The 16201-nt window shown below is 40.1% G+C and overlaps 2 protein-coding genes across 2 annotated transcripts; both read left to right on the forward strand.

The window, feature by feature from the left end:
• The first annotated feature begins 9453 nt into the window (after nt 1–9453).
• Nucleotides 9454–10509, forward strand: LOC139944137 (melatonin receptor type 1A-like). Its single transcript, XM_071941100.1, has one exon. It carries the CDS (start codon nt 9454–9456, stop codon nt 10507–10509), a length of 1056 nt encoding a protein of 351 aa, XP_071797201.1.
• A 2437-nt stretch (nt 10510–12946) lies between these two features.
• Nucleotides 12947–14032, forward strand: LOC139944138 (melatonin receptor type 1B-B-like). The gene has a single exon (XM_071941101.1). The coding sequence runs from the start codon at nt 12947–12949 to the stop codon at nt 14030–14032; it is 1086 nt and encodes a 361-aa protein (XP_071797202.1).
• Nucleotides 14033–16201: the final 2169 nt, after the last annotated feature.

A 16201-nucleotide genomic window follows, 5' to 3' on the forward strand; every position in this document is an offset into this window, starting at 1 on the left:
CCCCTACAGCTGTTCGATGTATTACCAATGCGACAATGGTAGAGCACATCACCAGACATGCAACACTGGCCTACACTTCAGAGTAACCGATGCCACAAATGGTAATAGCGCTTGTGTAATGCCAGAGGAAGCCAATTGCAACTTGTAACAACCATTTGGTAATCAATGTAAATTAACTGAAAGGCTGTTTACTTTTTGGGTAAGCTCGAGACATGAACCGTTAGTATTACTTACTTCGGATGTTGCGTGTTTACTGTAAAATTAAATAAATTTGAAACCCGAGCATTGGTTGAAAAGTACTTTTTTGAAAATAACTATCCGAGTAATAGGCATACACCTGTGATTTTTTTCACAGACCTCGGGTAAGAATACTGAGTATCCAGATCTAAGACACATCGGTGTACAGTATATTGGTAAAAAAAAAAAAAAAAAATCTTTATCCCCGATGCAAATTTAACATCTAGAAAATAACTAATGGTTAAATATTTGTTTTCATATAGAAACAATGGTAACGATGTCAATAAAATTGTACCTGCGATTTTAAATCCTTCAATGCCAACGAATGATTCACCTTTGACCTACATTCATCTCAAATGCAGTCAAATTCTACACCAATGCAAGCAGTTTAGATTTCCATATCTGTGTTTTGATTGGTCCGAGGTGATGTTTGTCAGCGGCCGCCAAGTCACCCCGACCAATCCAAACACAACTATGGAAAGCTCATGTCACTACACGTTTATCCAATGAAATCACTCCAATGAAATCACTTTCTCTGGAAAGCAAGTGCGGATAAGACAGGGGCACAGCCTAGCTTGACGTAAGCGCAGAATTCCTTGCATCCGCAAGCGCCGATTCTTTTATGGATATCTTACGTCACTGCACGGTTTATCCAATGAAATCAGTGCGTCCAATGAAAATGCAAAATTACATTTGGCCCGTAAGAGCAGTACCCGTCGTTAACCGACAAGGGACCAGTCTATTGTCGACATGTAAAATGCAATTCCAGTATGATCTATGGATGCGTTCGTTTAGCTTCCCTGTGTCGACCCCGCGGTGCTCACTCAGCCCCTGACAAGAGCTATGCGAATGACCACTCAACCCTCTCTAGGTGGCATTATGCACCTGGGGCAAGCCCCAAAGTGACCCACTCCACAAGCAGGGCTCTTGGGCTGACCCGGGTGTGCCCCTGTAATGACGTCAAAGCTATTCGAAAGCACCGGGCCTGACCGGGGTCGATCAAAGGAAGCTAATCGAACGCCACATATTACTAGGAGGTGCCGCATCTAAAATTAAATTAAGACCAAGCATCTCACTAAAATGTTGTGCTTGATGTAGTTTTTGTGCTCAATTAGTCTTCATGTCATTATTAAATAGGGCTAGAAAATAAAAACACTTGCATTCATTTTGATTGATTTCTCTATTTTGGTATTTCAAAGAATCCCCGGAAAAGGGTCTTAAGGAGACAACTACAAAGAAAAGACAGTGAAGCTGCTGCATGGTTGAACAAACTCGAGGCTATCGCATACAAAATAGCATGCTGTAAATCTTTTGAATTGTAGTTTTTTAAGCAATTTATCAGCAATTTTTATTTGATAGGCAATTGTTATGCTGAGTGCTATTCTATTCTTGTATGTAGTGGTTGGCCGGCATAAAACTTTTGTTAAAAACATTTTTTTTATTTTTTATTTTTTTATTTTTTTTATAAAAACCACCTCATAGGTAAAGTCTCCTTTTTAATTTCTATAAACTGCGAACATTTTTCGTGTGAACGGTAAAGCAATATTCTCCCTTGAGAAACAATATAAGTGTGAATGTCCAGAAAAACCATCCCGTGATATTAAGAAAGATGTTCGTACAGTGGATTGAGGCAGATTCTGTCAGATTAGTAAAAAAAAACTAGCAGTACAATACGATTGTGAAAAGGAAGTACACGAACTCAGGAAATGGAGGAAAAAAAGCAAACTTCCTATTTTCGCCATGGCTTTTATTGCAGGAATGTTGCTTGCAAGGTACATTCCATGCTTCAATGCGTTTAGAAATTTAACAGTAGATAAGTAAAATCCTGAAGATGTATTTTTTTCCAAATTTGTTGTCACGATTAATTCTGTACGATACATTTTGACGATTTCTGCACATGGTGATTAATTTTATGCTAATAGTGTTGATTTCATTTATTGTTTTAATTGTTTATTATATATTAAATATTGTGCTTTTACTTATGAAGTCTTTATTTGTGTACCATTTCACATGAAGTTCGCTTGTAACAACTGGATTTTGTATTATTTTGATGATACAAGCACGTATGCCATTAAGCACACATGCAATGAGAAAGATATTTGGTTTTCCAATGCAGATCTGTCCTACTGGAATAACATTAACAAGTCATTTAAACAAAATGTCCACAATTGCTTGTTAAACTATATATCCTTTCAAAGGACAATAAACCTGAAGGATCTTAATAATTTACAAACATACCTTATCTGTATCTTGTTCTGCCTTCTTTATACTATGAATGGCGTATAGTTGAGTCGAAGAATGGTGGAGAAGTGTGTCAGCCTTTTGGGTGGCTGTGTACTACAACCATAGAGAAAAGGACCACCGAAAACCCACAGACCATCTACCAAAGCTTTAGAAAGTGCATTGTGATCGCCAGTTGCTCTTCCAGTGATTCGTATATAGGGCGCGTTCGTTTAGCTTCCCTGGGTCGACGCCGGTCTGCCCCGGTGCGTTCGAATAGCTTTGACGTCATTCCAGGGGCTCACCCGGGTCAGCCCCCAATGCCCTGCTTGTGGAGTGGGTCACTTGGGGGCTGGCCCCATGTGCATGAAGTCACTACGAGAGCGGTGAGTGATCGTTCGTTAAGCTCTTGTCAGGGGCTCACCCGAGTGAGCACCGCGGGGTAGGCCCAGGGAAGCTAATCGAACGCACCCATAATAATCGTCGCCGTCGATTTGCTGGCCGTAACCGACAGCCTATAGCTGATTACAATTTCGCTGCTGTCAAACCATGAGCAACCATGGAATTGAACGTTCATATCCATATCATAAAACAACTTCATATGGACTTCTTACACGCAAAGAGAAGTTGTATAAGCCGGCAGTATTTGTAGTGAACGATGAACCATCTTTGATTGACGGCCAGCAGTGGCCAACGGAGAATTGTTTCAATACTTGATGCTTGTGAAAGTGGAGCATACTTTGTGGAGCATACAAGTATTGCATACAAAAAAGGCAACCATTTGTGTGGCAGTTAAATCACTGGTGCTGGCGGCGGTGATCAGTTCATTTGATGCTGGAATGTTCTAACTCCTCCCGTGGTCCTTTCTCTTTGCTATACAACCAACACCTTGGTGGACACACTAGCTCAAATTATTATAAACTGCTACTAAGCCAACCTGTGATAAATTACCCTACCCTAAACTGAATCAATACCTATGCTGGAAGCAATACTTGTGACAACTCTGGTGGTCTTGTAGAGATGTAGAGAAGAGAGTGGAAGTGTGGGCACAACCAGCTTTATTATTCTAGCATCGGTGTCCTTCCAAACGGCTACATGTATGCTTTATAGATGCCCGTGTGAATTTCATAAAAAGAGTTAAGATGGTCCTCAGTTAGGCACGTTTATACTCCTAGTCCTATAGCCATGCGTTTTTAATATCTCCTTATATGAATTGTCCTGAGTTAGGACTAGCCATGTTGTTCCCCTAGAACTAGTCCTTAGTTGGACTAGTCTTTGTGAAATCGTTCCCTGGGACATACAGGTTTGAATTTCAACAAAGTTACAAATCTCCGATGGCCCTATATCTTTGTCATGACAGACCGATGACTGTTTGCAAATTATGATGGCGTCATCAAAGGCATGCCCATTTTTGTTTAAATCAAAGTTGGTGTCATTTCAAGAACGACTGGCCATTTCAATTTCGTTTTGATGCAAAAGAATGCAAAATTTAAGCATTTTACAAAACTTTAGAAATATAAAAATCAAAGACGGGTTGGCTTCTACCAACACCTTTATATTACGAAGTGTGTATGTAGACTATACAGACAAACAAAAAGAAAACATTTGGTTCTAGAACTATGGATTTGATTCATTTATATTATTTATTCTTTTGAGTAATATGCCTATTTATACGGTATACAATTTAGTGTATAGAGAGTTTGATTCTTTTACCCAGGTATTATGTAAAAATATCATTGCCAGAAAGCGGTCAAAGAAAGTCCTGTAAAGCGCAGCCAGTGCCTGGAACTCGGGCCCTCTGACGTGCAATGAGCAATTAGCTTGAACATCTGACGTCACACTTCGTGGCTCGTGAATTGGGCTTTGGGGCACAGTCTATCCGCAGCCCATGCGTTAATAAGCAGAATTGCCGGGTTTAATCTGCAGCATTTTGTGTGGTTTTTCATGCGTGACCTTGGTTTGAATAAATAATTAGTCCAAAAGGTTTCTGAAATTCAGTCTTTTCCGGCCCTATCTGAAAAGTATTGACAGAAATTATGTAGCACTACATTGAAATAAAGAGCATATCTGTCGTTTTGTATGAAAAAATCGGTGGTGCAACTCAAATTTTAAAAAGAGAAATTTGTACGTAAAAAATTGCTGCAAAAAGAAAGCATGAGCTTTCAGCTAATTCAGCTCATTGTAGACATGGTCCTTTGTTATTGTTTCTATTATTATTTTACTAACGCTGGCTTAGCGGTCGGGGCACCATACCCACGAAAAACAGCAAGCTGCCATATCAATGGATGATGTCATGCACCATGCAGGAAAACTATGGTGTTTAATGGTTGATTTTTTCGTAACGGGAGTTTTGGATTAACGGTGGAAATCGCTGTATCCTGACTGGACTAGCTACGATCCGGTCTCGCTTTTAACATTTCCGGGAAGAATATAAAATAGACTATCCATAATACTAATTGGGGACTGTTGCCGACATTCATAACGGGAAAATTTGCCGTGTTTTTGTGACTTGTTTTCTTTCTTTTTGAAGCCATTTTTTACGTACAATTTTCTCTTTTGAAAATTTGAGTTGAACCGATTTTATTCATAAATAACGACAGATATGCTCTTCGTTTCAATTTACTGGTACATTATTTTGGTTGAGACTTTTCAGAAAAGGCCGAAAATAACCGAATTCCAGAAGCCCTTTTGACTAATTAAATATTCACACAGAAAAACGTTGATCAATTTGCAGATAAAATGAAACGAAATTTAGTGACCTGCGGGTTGACTGAGCACCTCTGTATATACGAACGGCATAGAAACTATACTGCACGGTACATTACAGTACTTGATACCGTGGGGACGAAGCATGGTTTTTCGAGGTTCAACAAGGCCGAATCAGAGCGTTGTTCCCAGCTTACGTGTTTCTTTATCATTGCGCACGGGTTATGCTAGAATCGGAAGTTGGGATATTATTATCAGGGCCGTTCGGGAATTCAGAGTGGGCCCGTGCGTGCGTAAAGAGCTTGGACAGGCGGGATCCTGTCAATAATTCGTAAAATATGCGAACCGCATAACACTTGATACATGTATAAACAAACATCATGCACAGCATGTTAACTGCTGTTGTATTTTTCTGATAAACTACGTTCAATCATAAAGCAGAAATTGAAGGTCCACGTCACTGCGAGTTTATCCACTGATATCTTTGAGCAATGCCTGTATTTTTACCCTCCACTAGAGGACGGGCAATTGAACATCTATTTTCCCTGATTGGTTTGAAAAATATTAAGTTAAAGGCAGTGGACACTATTGGTTATTGTCAAAGACCGGTCTTCTCACATGGTGTATCTCAACATATGCATAAAATAAAAAACCTGTGAAAGTTTGAGCTCGATTGATCATCGGAGTTGTGAGATAAGTATGAAAGAAAAAAAACACCATTTTCACACGAAGTTGTGTGCTTTCAAATGCTTGATTTCGAGACCTCCAATTCTAAACTTGAGGTCTTGAAATCAAATTCGTGAAAAATTACTTCTTTTTCAAAAACTACGTCACTTCAGAGGGAGCCGTCTCTCACATTGTTTTATACCATCAACCTCTCCCCATTACTTGCTACCAAGAGAGGTTTTATGCTAATAATTATTTTGAATAATTACCAATAGTGTCCACTGCCTTTAAAAATGCACCGAACGTGACTTGGCATCTTCAGAAACGAAACGCTGATGTTTATAACGAAAGCTCACAGTTTATAACTGTAAGCAGGGCTACATTTCGTGGCACGTCTAAATTCGTCTGAATGGCATATTATTATTATCTTTCATGCTGGTTTATGTTTGTGCCCACTTCAGAGAAAACGTCGAGTGTATAAAGTATACATTTGCATGCGATGCTTGTGCACAAACCTACATCTTATTTATGATGAAACAAAAATGCCAAATTCTTATCTTAGAAATCACTATGACCAAACTAGAAATCATTTTGTTTAACCATAACACGTCTATTGGATAAAAGGGTTCTTACGAGGCTACTCTGGTAATTTTGATGTCCCACAAAATGTTTTATTTTATTTTTGTGATTTCTATATAATTGTTTTATGTACCCCCGTAGTTTGGTGTTGCTATTTGATATTTTCATCTGTGCAGTTTTTGACTCATCTATCTTACTTTGTTTATGCCACAAATATTCAGCTTTGCTGCCTGGTTGTTGGTTTACTTTAGATATGATGGATTCATATAGGCATTTGTTAACTTTTCCATTGTGTCTAAGTTCATTACAATATCGTTAAATACTATGAGATAAAACACTATGAGATAAAACACTTCAAATTGAACTATTTCTTGTGACGAGCTATCGCTAATTATAACACCCCTTGCAAGTATTCTGCCTGCTCATTGGTTTAGAGCGCGTCACATGACATGTCTTAGTTTTGCTAGACGACGGCCGTGTGATAGTGCGTCGGTTTGCCATGCGCTAGTCCGAAGACTAGCACACGGCGCCGTGCGCTAGTCCGACAGACTAGCACACGGCGTGCAGTACCCAGACGTCCGTTGCGTGTACGAGGATGATAAATTAATAGTCTGTAACCATTTCGGATTGCACGACACCACATGCAACACAGTCAGTAAAAGTGTTTGCAATCTGTATTCGCGTCGTCCGTGGATTGTAGCATTCAGGTCTGTAACTTAATAATAATAGTACAGTATTTAGAAATGTTTGGGGTGTTATAAAACAAATATTGACTGCTTTTACTCGTGCAATGGTTAAAAACTATGACTCCCTCGGTGATCCCCGGAGCGTTCTATTTTCCCTCGGCTTTGCCTCGGGAAAATAGAACGCTCCGGGGATCACCTCGGGAGTCATAGTTTTAACCATAGCACTCGAAGCAGTCAATATTTGTATATTATAAAACCCCTTGCAAGTATTCTGCCTGCTCATTGGTTTAGAGTGCGTCACATGTCTTAGTTTTGCTAGACGACGGCCGTGTGATAGTGCGTCGGTTTGCCATGTGCCAGTCCGACAGACTAGCACACGGCGTGCAGTACCCGGACGTCCGTTGCGTGCACGAGGATGATAAATTAATAGTCTGTAACCATTTCGGATTGCACGACACTACATGCAACACAGTCAGTAAAAGTGTTTGCAATCTGTATTCGCGTCGTCCGTGGATTGTAGCATTCAGGTCTGTAACTTAATAATAATAGACCTACAGTATTTAGAAATGTTTGGGGTGTTATAAAACAAATATCGACTGCTTTTACTCGTGCAATGGTTAAAAACTATGACTCCCTCGGTGATCCCCGGAGCGTTCTATTTTCCCGAGGCGAAGCCGAGGGAAAATAGAACGCTCCGGGGATCACCTCGGGAGTCATAGTTTTAACCATAGCACTCGAAGCAGTCAATATTTGTATATTACATGCCAGCTAGAAAACGTATCCTTGATTAAAATCTTCATGTGATAACCAAATTCGTTGGTTTGGTCATCCGTCTCTTGTGTGGAATTTTACGCTCGGGTAACTAATTGGAATTGATCTGAACCGAGTTCACTTTATCACGTCAAAGCACATTATTTTTGTATTAAAGGCAGTGGACACTTTTGGTAACTACTCAAAATCATTTTTAGCTTTAAAACTTACTTTGTATTGAGTAATGAAGAACTGTTGGTATTAGTTTAAAACATAGGGACAAACGGCTCCCTCTGAAATAATGTAGTTTTTTGAGAAAGAGGTAATCTATTTTCTCACTTAAATAATATAAAATACTTTTACGCTGAAGCCTATTTAGTGCATCTCTGAAAGCACACAAAGACTAGTAATGCAACATGGGTGTTTTTCTTGTACTATTCTCTTTCAAATATGATGACCGATTGGGCCTAAATTTTTACAGGTTTGATATTGTATGCATAATTATGCTGGTAAACACCAAGTGAGAATACCGGTCTTTGATAAATTAATACCAAACGTATCCAGTGCTTAAAAGGCTTGCGTGTGTCACGTCATCGTATTATAAACAAATATTCATAAATACCGAAGACAGTTTGTCTATTCTGATTGGTTGAGAGCATGTCCCGCTGGTGTGTCTAAACGGCTGATAAAGACATGGCCACAAGTGTTTTTAACATGAGCGTGACACGCGAGCTTGCACGTGCGCACATGTGCTTATAAGACCGTTTCTTCATTCCTATTGGTTGAGAGTAATGGCTTGAACACCAGTGCCACATCACGCGATACGCGCGACGCGCACGCCAATCTCCTTATAAGGATTGTTTACCAGAGAGTCTTACCATTTCATAGCTGAAGGGGTGTTCTGTTGAAAGAAATTATTGAACAATATTGTAACTTTTGGACCAAAAAGTTTGGATGTTTTTTGACTGAAAAGGTATTTATGAATGGGATTAAAATGTGCTTGGCCGGCTTTAAACACTCTGTTTAATACCGGTTGCAGTCTGGATGCGATTACCCGAGCCGGCGGTGAGGGTTATTATCAACCCGTATCATCAGCCAATCAGCCAATTATCAGCCAAGGACATAATGTTCCCTTAATAAGAGTAGTTCTAAGAACAGACCGCCTAATTGCGTCACAATTTCCATTAAGACATTATTTTGTGTACTTTTCATTATGGCTGTCAATTGTGTGAGGTTCGGTGATAAACAACCATCAGGGCCCAATTTCATGGCTTTGCTTACCGTAAGCACAGAATCGGCGCTTACGGAAGCAAGGAATTATGTGCTTACGGCAAGCGTATTTCACGGTTTAGCGCAATTTTGGGCGAATTTTTGCTTCTGCGCGTGTACTCCGCATTACTATAGGCATTCTTTTATACGCTTACAAGGCTATAGGGCAGAAATTCGGCGCTGGCACGTAATCGTGATCATAAGCGCAGAATTCGGCGGTAAGCAGAGCCATTAAATTGGGCCCTGGATAGTACTTAACCGTCATCCTTGCTCTATGATCGTCATAATCATTGTGAGGTCTTCTTTGCAACGTTTTAGAGGCATACGTCGCTGCCAAATCATGGAGTACGACGACACAAACAATTACAGTTTTAGTTCAGTTGCAATGTCGAATACAACTGTAGACAATTACGACTATCCTGATGAACCAATGACACTCTCTGAACTCGTAGCACTGTATGCTGAAGATAAGACTCTCAATCTTATTCTCTTCATAGTCACATTACTGGAGTTAATCACGGGTACCTTGGGAAACCTTCTAGTAATAGCTGCCGTAATCGTCAACAAGAAACTCCATAAAATCCACAATGTGCTCGTGATGAACCTAGCCGTTGCAGACCTATGCGTCTCATCCTTTCTCAATTTGACTGGCATTCGAAACCACGGCCAAAATCTACTATCCAATCCTACTTTGTGCCAGTTCACCGGCTGCTTGTGTACCGTAAGCTGCGTAGCGTCGGTCTTTAGCATTGATGTCATTGCTGTGAACCGCTACGTTCGCATCTGCCATGGCCGCTCCTATGATGTCCTCTTCACAAAATGCACCACTATCCTGTATGTCCTGTGCATTTGGGGAGCTGCATTCGCTGTAGATTGGATACCCTACTTCTTCTTACAAGGGTATGACGCGCATCAGCTCGTACCCCAGGTGTTTTCTTGTATGAGTCGACCTTCTCATCTCTATGGTTTCGTTGTCCCAAGTCTCAGTATGATTATTGTAACATACTGTTACTTGCGCGTTTGGTTGAAAGTGCGCTCGTCAAAAAGAAACCTGCAGAAATTTGCCGATGGGCAACGCGCAATAATGACGAACACGGACTACCGTCTCCTGCGCACACTTCTGATTCTCGTACTGGCGTTAGTGATCCTCGTGGTCCCTTTCAACATCGTCTACAATGCCTCGATTGCCGTTGAGAGGGAGACGTTCATCATTCTGTTCACCATGGTTCATTTCAACAGTTGCATAAACTGCGTTATTTACGCGTTGACAAACACGGAATTCCGCCGTGGCTTTGTTGAAGTTCTCCGTAGATGCTTACAGGTATCAAAGCCACGGACAATTCCGGTGAAAGGTACGGTTGAAATAGTCACGGTAAGGCAGACCACCCATCTGTAAAAATGGCCGTCGGTTGTTAAAAACATGTTAATAGATGTGCCAGACTCGGATATGGCAAACAATAACTGGAACCAAGGTTGGCATGAGATCAAGGAATGAATTCATCTTACATTTTGGATCACCCACAGCTATTCTTTCAAACACGAACGGGACACTTTCCCCCTTTGAGTAGTTGTCAACCGTCAAAAGAGCGTGGAGTTCGTTAAACGAGAAACATTTGACTAGTGTCTTGCACCTAAGAATAAAATTCAATGTCGACCATCAAATTGGAGTTCGAAACAACTTTAAAAATCTACCGGCTAAATCCTGCCTTTTCCCAGTTTTGCATGTGCATCGTAAGCTGTGTGACGTCATTCTTTAGTACTGGATTGGTGAACCGCTATATACATTCGCCATCGCCTTGGCTACAAGTTTATGATCTTCATAAAACGCACCACACTCTTTGTCTTGTGTATTTTTGGAAGCTGCATTCACTGTCCGCTGGATACTCTGTTTCTTACAATGTATGCGCCTCGTACATCAAGAGTGTATTCATACGAACCCACGTCAACCCGTCTTCGCTCAAAGATATCACTCACCTAAAGGCACTGAACAGTTATTGCTAATTACTCAAAATGATTGTTAGTATGCAAACAAACTTGGTTACGAGCAATTTAGAGCTGTTGATAGTACAACACATTGTGACCAACGGCTCCCTCTGAAGTAACGTAGTTTTTGAGAAAGGGGTAATTCCTCACTCAATATCAAAAGTCTTCAGGCCTGAAGCCTTATTAGGCATCTGAAAGCATACAAAATTGTGCAACAAGGGTGTGCTCTCTTTCATTATTCTCTTGCAACTTCGATTATCAATTGAGTCAAGATTTTCATAGATTTGTTCTTTTATGCATAATTATGTTGGATACACCATGGTGAGATTACTGGTCTTTGACAATTTATTACCAAAGGTGTCCAGTGCCATTAAACAGTTTACATGAAACTGCCCAAACAGCAGCATGGGAAGAAAGACTGGAGGCATTCATGTGCTAGATCCAATAGCTCAAGATTCCTTCATAAATTATTACATTTTTTGTTTTCACAAAGAGGACATAAGTGGGACTATTCGATTCGTGACGGTCCCGCATTTGGCCGTGCAGAAAATGACATTGCGTTCATTTTAGAAATTTAAAGACATTTCAAGTTCACCACAAAATAATGTGTTGCCTATTAAATTTTGAAGTTGAATAATATATGGCATTAAACATGTTCTTGGTACTTTAATATGTTTGCTTATAATTTGTTTGAATTCAATGCTTTTGTTTATTGTTATATATTTTTGTATTAAAGGCAGTGGACACTATTGGTAATTGTCAAAGACTAGCCTTCATATAGTTGGTGTATCTCAACATATACATAAAAACAAACCTGTGAAAATTTGAGCTCAATCGGTCATCGAACTTGCGAGATATGAATAATAAAAAAACACCCTTGTTACACGAAGTTGTGTTCGTTTAGATGGTTGATTTCGAGACCTCAAGTTCTAAATCTGAGGTCTCGAAATCAAATTCGTGGAAAATTACTTCTTACCCGGAAACTATGGCACTTCAGATGGAGCCGTTTCTCACAACATTTTATACCATCAACCTCTTCCTATTACTTGTCACCAAGAAAGGTTTTATGCTAATAATTATTTTGAGTAATTACCAATAGTGTCCACTGCCTTTAAATGAATGACATTACGCTAACATTATTACAACTTTAAAAAAAAAAGGGCGCATGTCAAAGGCAAGTTGTCAACGATCTTTGGGAAAGGAAATCAGTTACGAAAGACAGCCTGCCACTACCATACTAATTTTTCTACTTGGCTAAAAATGACCGGAGTTTAATTAAATAAGGAGAACAAAAGCTAATTACTTAACCGACTTGACATTAAAAAAGGAACGACGCGACTGAGCCAGTTACTTCACCTTCGGTGCCGCTGTGGCAGGAGATCTGTTACTCTATCTGCATTATTTTCGTAAAGTCTTTAAAACTCACCTTTTTCCATGTTGATTTATTTCTAGTGCACTATGATCTTGATGGAATAGCGCATTATAATTTGTAATTTGTTATGTTACGTTATGTTTATGTTATAACCTAACGTATATACTTTGATTAAAACCCATCAATATCCCATGAAGTAACCATTATTTCGTTGGTTTTGTCATCCGTCTCTTGTGCAATTTTACGCTTGGGTAACTAATTAGAATTGATCTGGACCGAGTTCACTATCACGTCAAAAGCGCATATTATTGTTTGCTAATTAAGACATTTTGTGTACTTTTCATTATGGCTGTCAATTTGTGAGGTTCGGTGATTAAGAACCATCAGCAGTACTTAACCGCTATCCTTGCTCTTTGACCATCATATCATTGTGAGGTCTTCTTTGCAACGTTTTAGAGGCATAAGTCGCTGCCAAATCATGGAGTACGGGGACGACACGAAAAATCATAGTTTTAGTTCAGTTGCAATGTCGAATACAACTGTAGACAATTACGAATATCCTGATGAACCAATGACACTCTCTGAACTCATAGCATTGTTTGCTGAAGATAAGACTCTCAATCTTATTTTCTTCATAGTCACATTACTGGAGTTAATCACGGGTACCTTGGGAAACCTTCTAGTAATAGCTGCCGTAATCGTCAACAAGAAACTCCATAAAATCCACAATGTGCTCGTGATGAACCTAGCCGTTGCAGATCTATGCGTCTCATCCTTTCTCAACACCTTCTACCTGATTGGCATTCGAAACCACGGCCAAAATCTACTATCCAATCCTACTCTGTGCCAGTTCACCGGTTGTTTGTGCACCGTAAGCTGCGTAGCGTCGGTCTTTAGCATTGATGTCATTGCTGTGAATCGCTATGTTCGCATCTGCCATGGCCGCTCCTATGGTGTCCTCTTCACAAAATGCACCACTATCCTTTATGTCCTGTGCATTTGGGGAGCTGCATTCGCTGTAGACTGGGTACCCGTCTACATCTTCTTAGAAGGATATGACGCGCATCACCTCGTACCCCAGGTGTTTTCTTGTATGAGTCAACCTTCTCCCACTTATGGTTTCGTCGCTCTAGGTCTCAGTATGTCTCTTATAATATACTGTTATTTGCGCGTTTGGTTGAAAGTGCTCGCGTCAAAACGAAACCTGCAGAAATTTGCCGGTCGGCAACGCGCAATAATGACGAACACGGACTACCGTCTCCTGCGCACACTTCTGATTCTCGTACTGTCGGTGGTGATCCTCGTGGTCCCTTTCAACATCGTCTACAATGCCTCGATTGCCGTTGAGAGGGAGACGTTCATCATTCTGTTCACCATGGTTCATTTCAACAGTTGCATAAACTGCTTTATTTACGCGTTGACCAATACGGAATTCCGCCGGGGTTATGTTGAAGTTTTCCGTAGATGCTTGCAAGTTTCAAATGAGCCACGGAAAAGTTCTTCGGTGAAAATATTCACTGTAAGTCAGCATGTATCCGTGCAGTCTCAAAGCAACTATCTGTAAAAAGGCTGGCAGCTGTAAATTTGTGTCCGAATTGGCGACTTCGGCTACAGCTACGGCTGGGGCGCGCGCCAATGTTTACAGGTATGGAAGTTATGGGAAAAGTTCGGTGAAATTTGCGGTAAATCAGCATGGATCGTATCCGTAAAGTTTCAAAACAACTATCTGTAAAAAGGCTGGTGTTAAAAACGTGTTTGTCGGGTGAAATTATCATTCGTGCACTTAAGAGACAGAACACAATCATGAGCTAAAAACAATAGCTCTGGAAAGGGAGGCTTGGATGGAGATCATTTCTCAAACCACCACATGCAGGGATCCTCTAGCGTGCAAGACGTTCCTCACAAATGAATCACAAACAGCCACTGCGGGCGCTATTCTGCCAACGCGAACATGACGCTGTTCCCCACGGACCGGTCTTTGTCAAGCGTTTAGCAAGATACCGACAATGCCTTGCTTGCACCAAGGAGATAGAAATAGCCAAGGAATACTCAATACCGACCATCAACTTGGGTGAAACTTGAAACCACATCACAAAAAAAATTGACTTACTAAACCCTGCTTTTTGTCAGTTGCGTGATGTACCATTAGCTGTGTGACATCTTTCTGTATGATTGTTGCCATTGCTGTGAACTACCATACATTCGCCATCGCCTCGCCTACAACATAGTATCGAAACACATGACATATCCTGTATGTGTCACGCATGTGCATTTTGGGGAGCCGCATTCGCTGTTCACTGTATCTTACAAGGGTCTCAAAACTCGCACATCGAAAGTGTTTTCATAAGAAACCGGTCTTCGCTCAACAAAGATCACCAACTGAATCAATTTACCCGAAACGGCAAAATTGCAGCATGATAAAAAAAAAGACTTGAGCAATTGCACTTGGCTAGAGTAGCTCGGTTGGTTGTCAACCCAGATTTCGATTTCGTTTTTATGCTAGTATATATTTTCAGTAATTACCAAACGTGTGCAGTGCCTTTAAGCTGATATTATTTGTATTTTAATTATGATGTTTGTATTGATGTTAAATAATATATTAACTAGTTTAAAGTCGTAGCTCACACAAGTCATTAACATACACAAAGTTGTCATTTATTAGTATCAAGAGTGATGTCCATAAATAATTTGTTGCTCAATTAAAAACTGACTAATCATGGCAATTAAACATCTCATAGTATGTTGTGTAGTTTGTATGTTCGCATAAAGCCCGGTTCATACTTCCTGCGAATGCGAATGCGATACGAATGTTGAAGTCACAAATTCGCAACGAACAGTTCGCAGTAGTTCAACTTTGCCCAACTCACTTGCGAATATCGCTGCGAAAGGAGGGTTGTGACATCCCATTCACGTCAAATTCGCTTCGCATTTGCATTCGCACGAAGTAAGAACCGGGCTTAATTGCTTGATATTACTGTCACGCATGCCACTTCTTATGATGTTGCATGTCTTTCATCTGATTAAGGAGGAGAAACAGTCACTTTTAGTGAGCTGATCCAAGTGTGTGTAATTATTTTGAACAAAATTAAACAATAAAGGGTAATTGCTTGAGGAAGCATTTAATCTCACTTGTGCCTCTACAATCATTATAAACGTAGTCCCTTCATTACTCAAAAGAAATAATAATAGAAAAAAAGGAAAAGACTAACTAACTTTCCTTGGGGAAGTACCTCATTTTGTAAACATACTCTATGAATGCAAAAGAGTGTAAAAGCACTCTTTGAAGAGCCATATGAGGGAAAACTCGTTTTCGGGTGGTCTTCCACTCTTTAGATTGAAGTTTGCATCTTGTTGAGTGATTTTTCACTCTGTCCTGGAGTGAAACCCGAAACCCTTCTAAAGGAGTGAAATAACCACCACTCTTTTTAAATATCCATTTTGAGGGAAATGTAAAGAGTGGTGTTTTTTCACTCTTTTACATCGGAAGAGTATCCGCCCTCCTCTTGATCACTTTGGCACGATTTACCTTTACGTCCCTTTGAAGCAATGCAAAATAATAAGAAGATCGCCCCCTTTTATGTCAACAGTTTCAGAAAACTTCTAGATCAATTTCCCAATAATAAAACTGGAAACTTTACAAAGGCTTAGCGAAGAACTGTAATTCCGATACTCCTGTGTGTCGTAGTTTTTAATGACCGTGAAAACAAACCGACGTGTCGATCCTCGTAAATGA

The sequence above is a fragment of the Asterias amurensis genome, chromosome 11 (assembly GCF_032118995.1).
Source record: "Asterias amurensis chromosome 11, ASM3211899v1".
NCBI lineage: Eukaryota > Metazoa > Echinodermata > Asteroidea > Forcipulatida > Asteriidae > Asterias > Asterias amurensis.

Bases quoted from the DNA above. Each gene is read 5' to 3' on its own strand.
- LOC139944137 (XM_071941100.1), top strand. From the start codon at position 9,454: ATGGAGTACGACGACACAAACAATTACAGTTTTAGTTCAGTTGCAATG.
- LOC139944138 (XM_071941101.1), top strand. From the start codon at position 12,947: ATGGAGTACGGGGACGACACGAAAAATCATAGTTTTAGTTCAGTTGCA.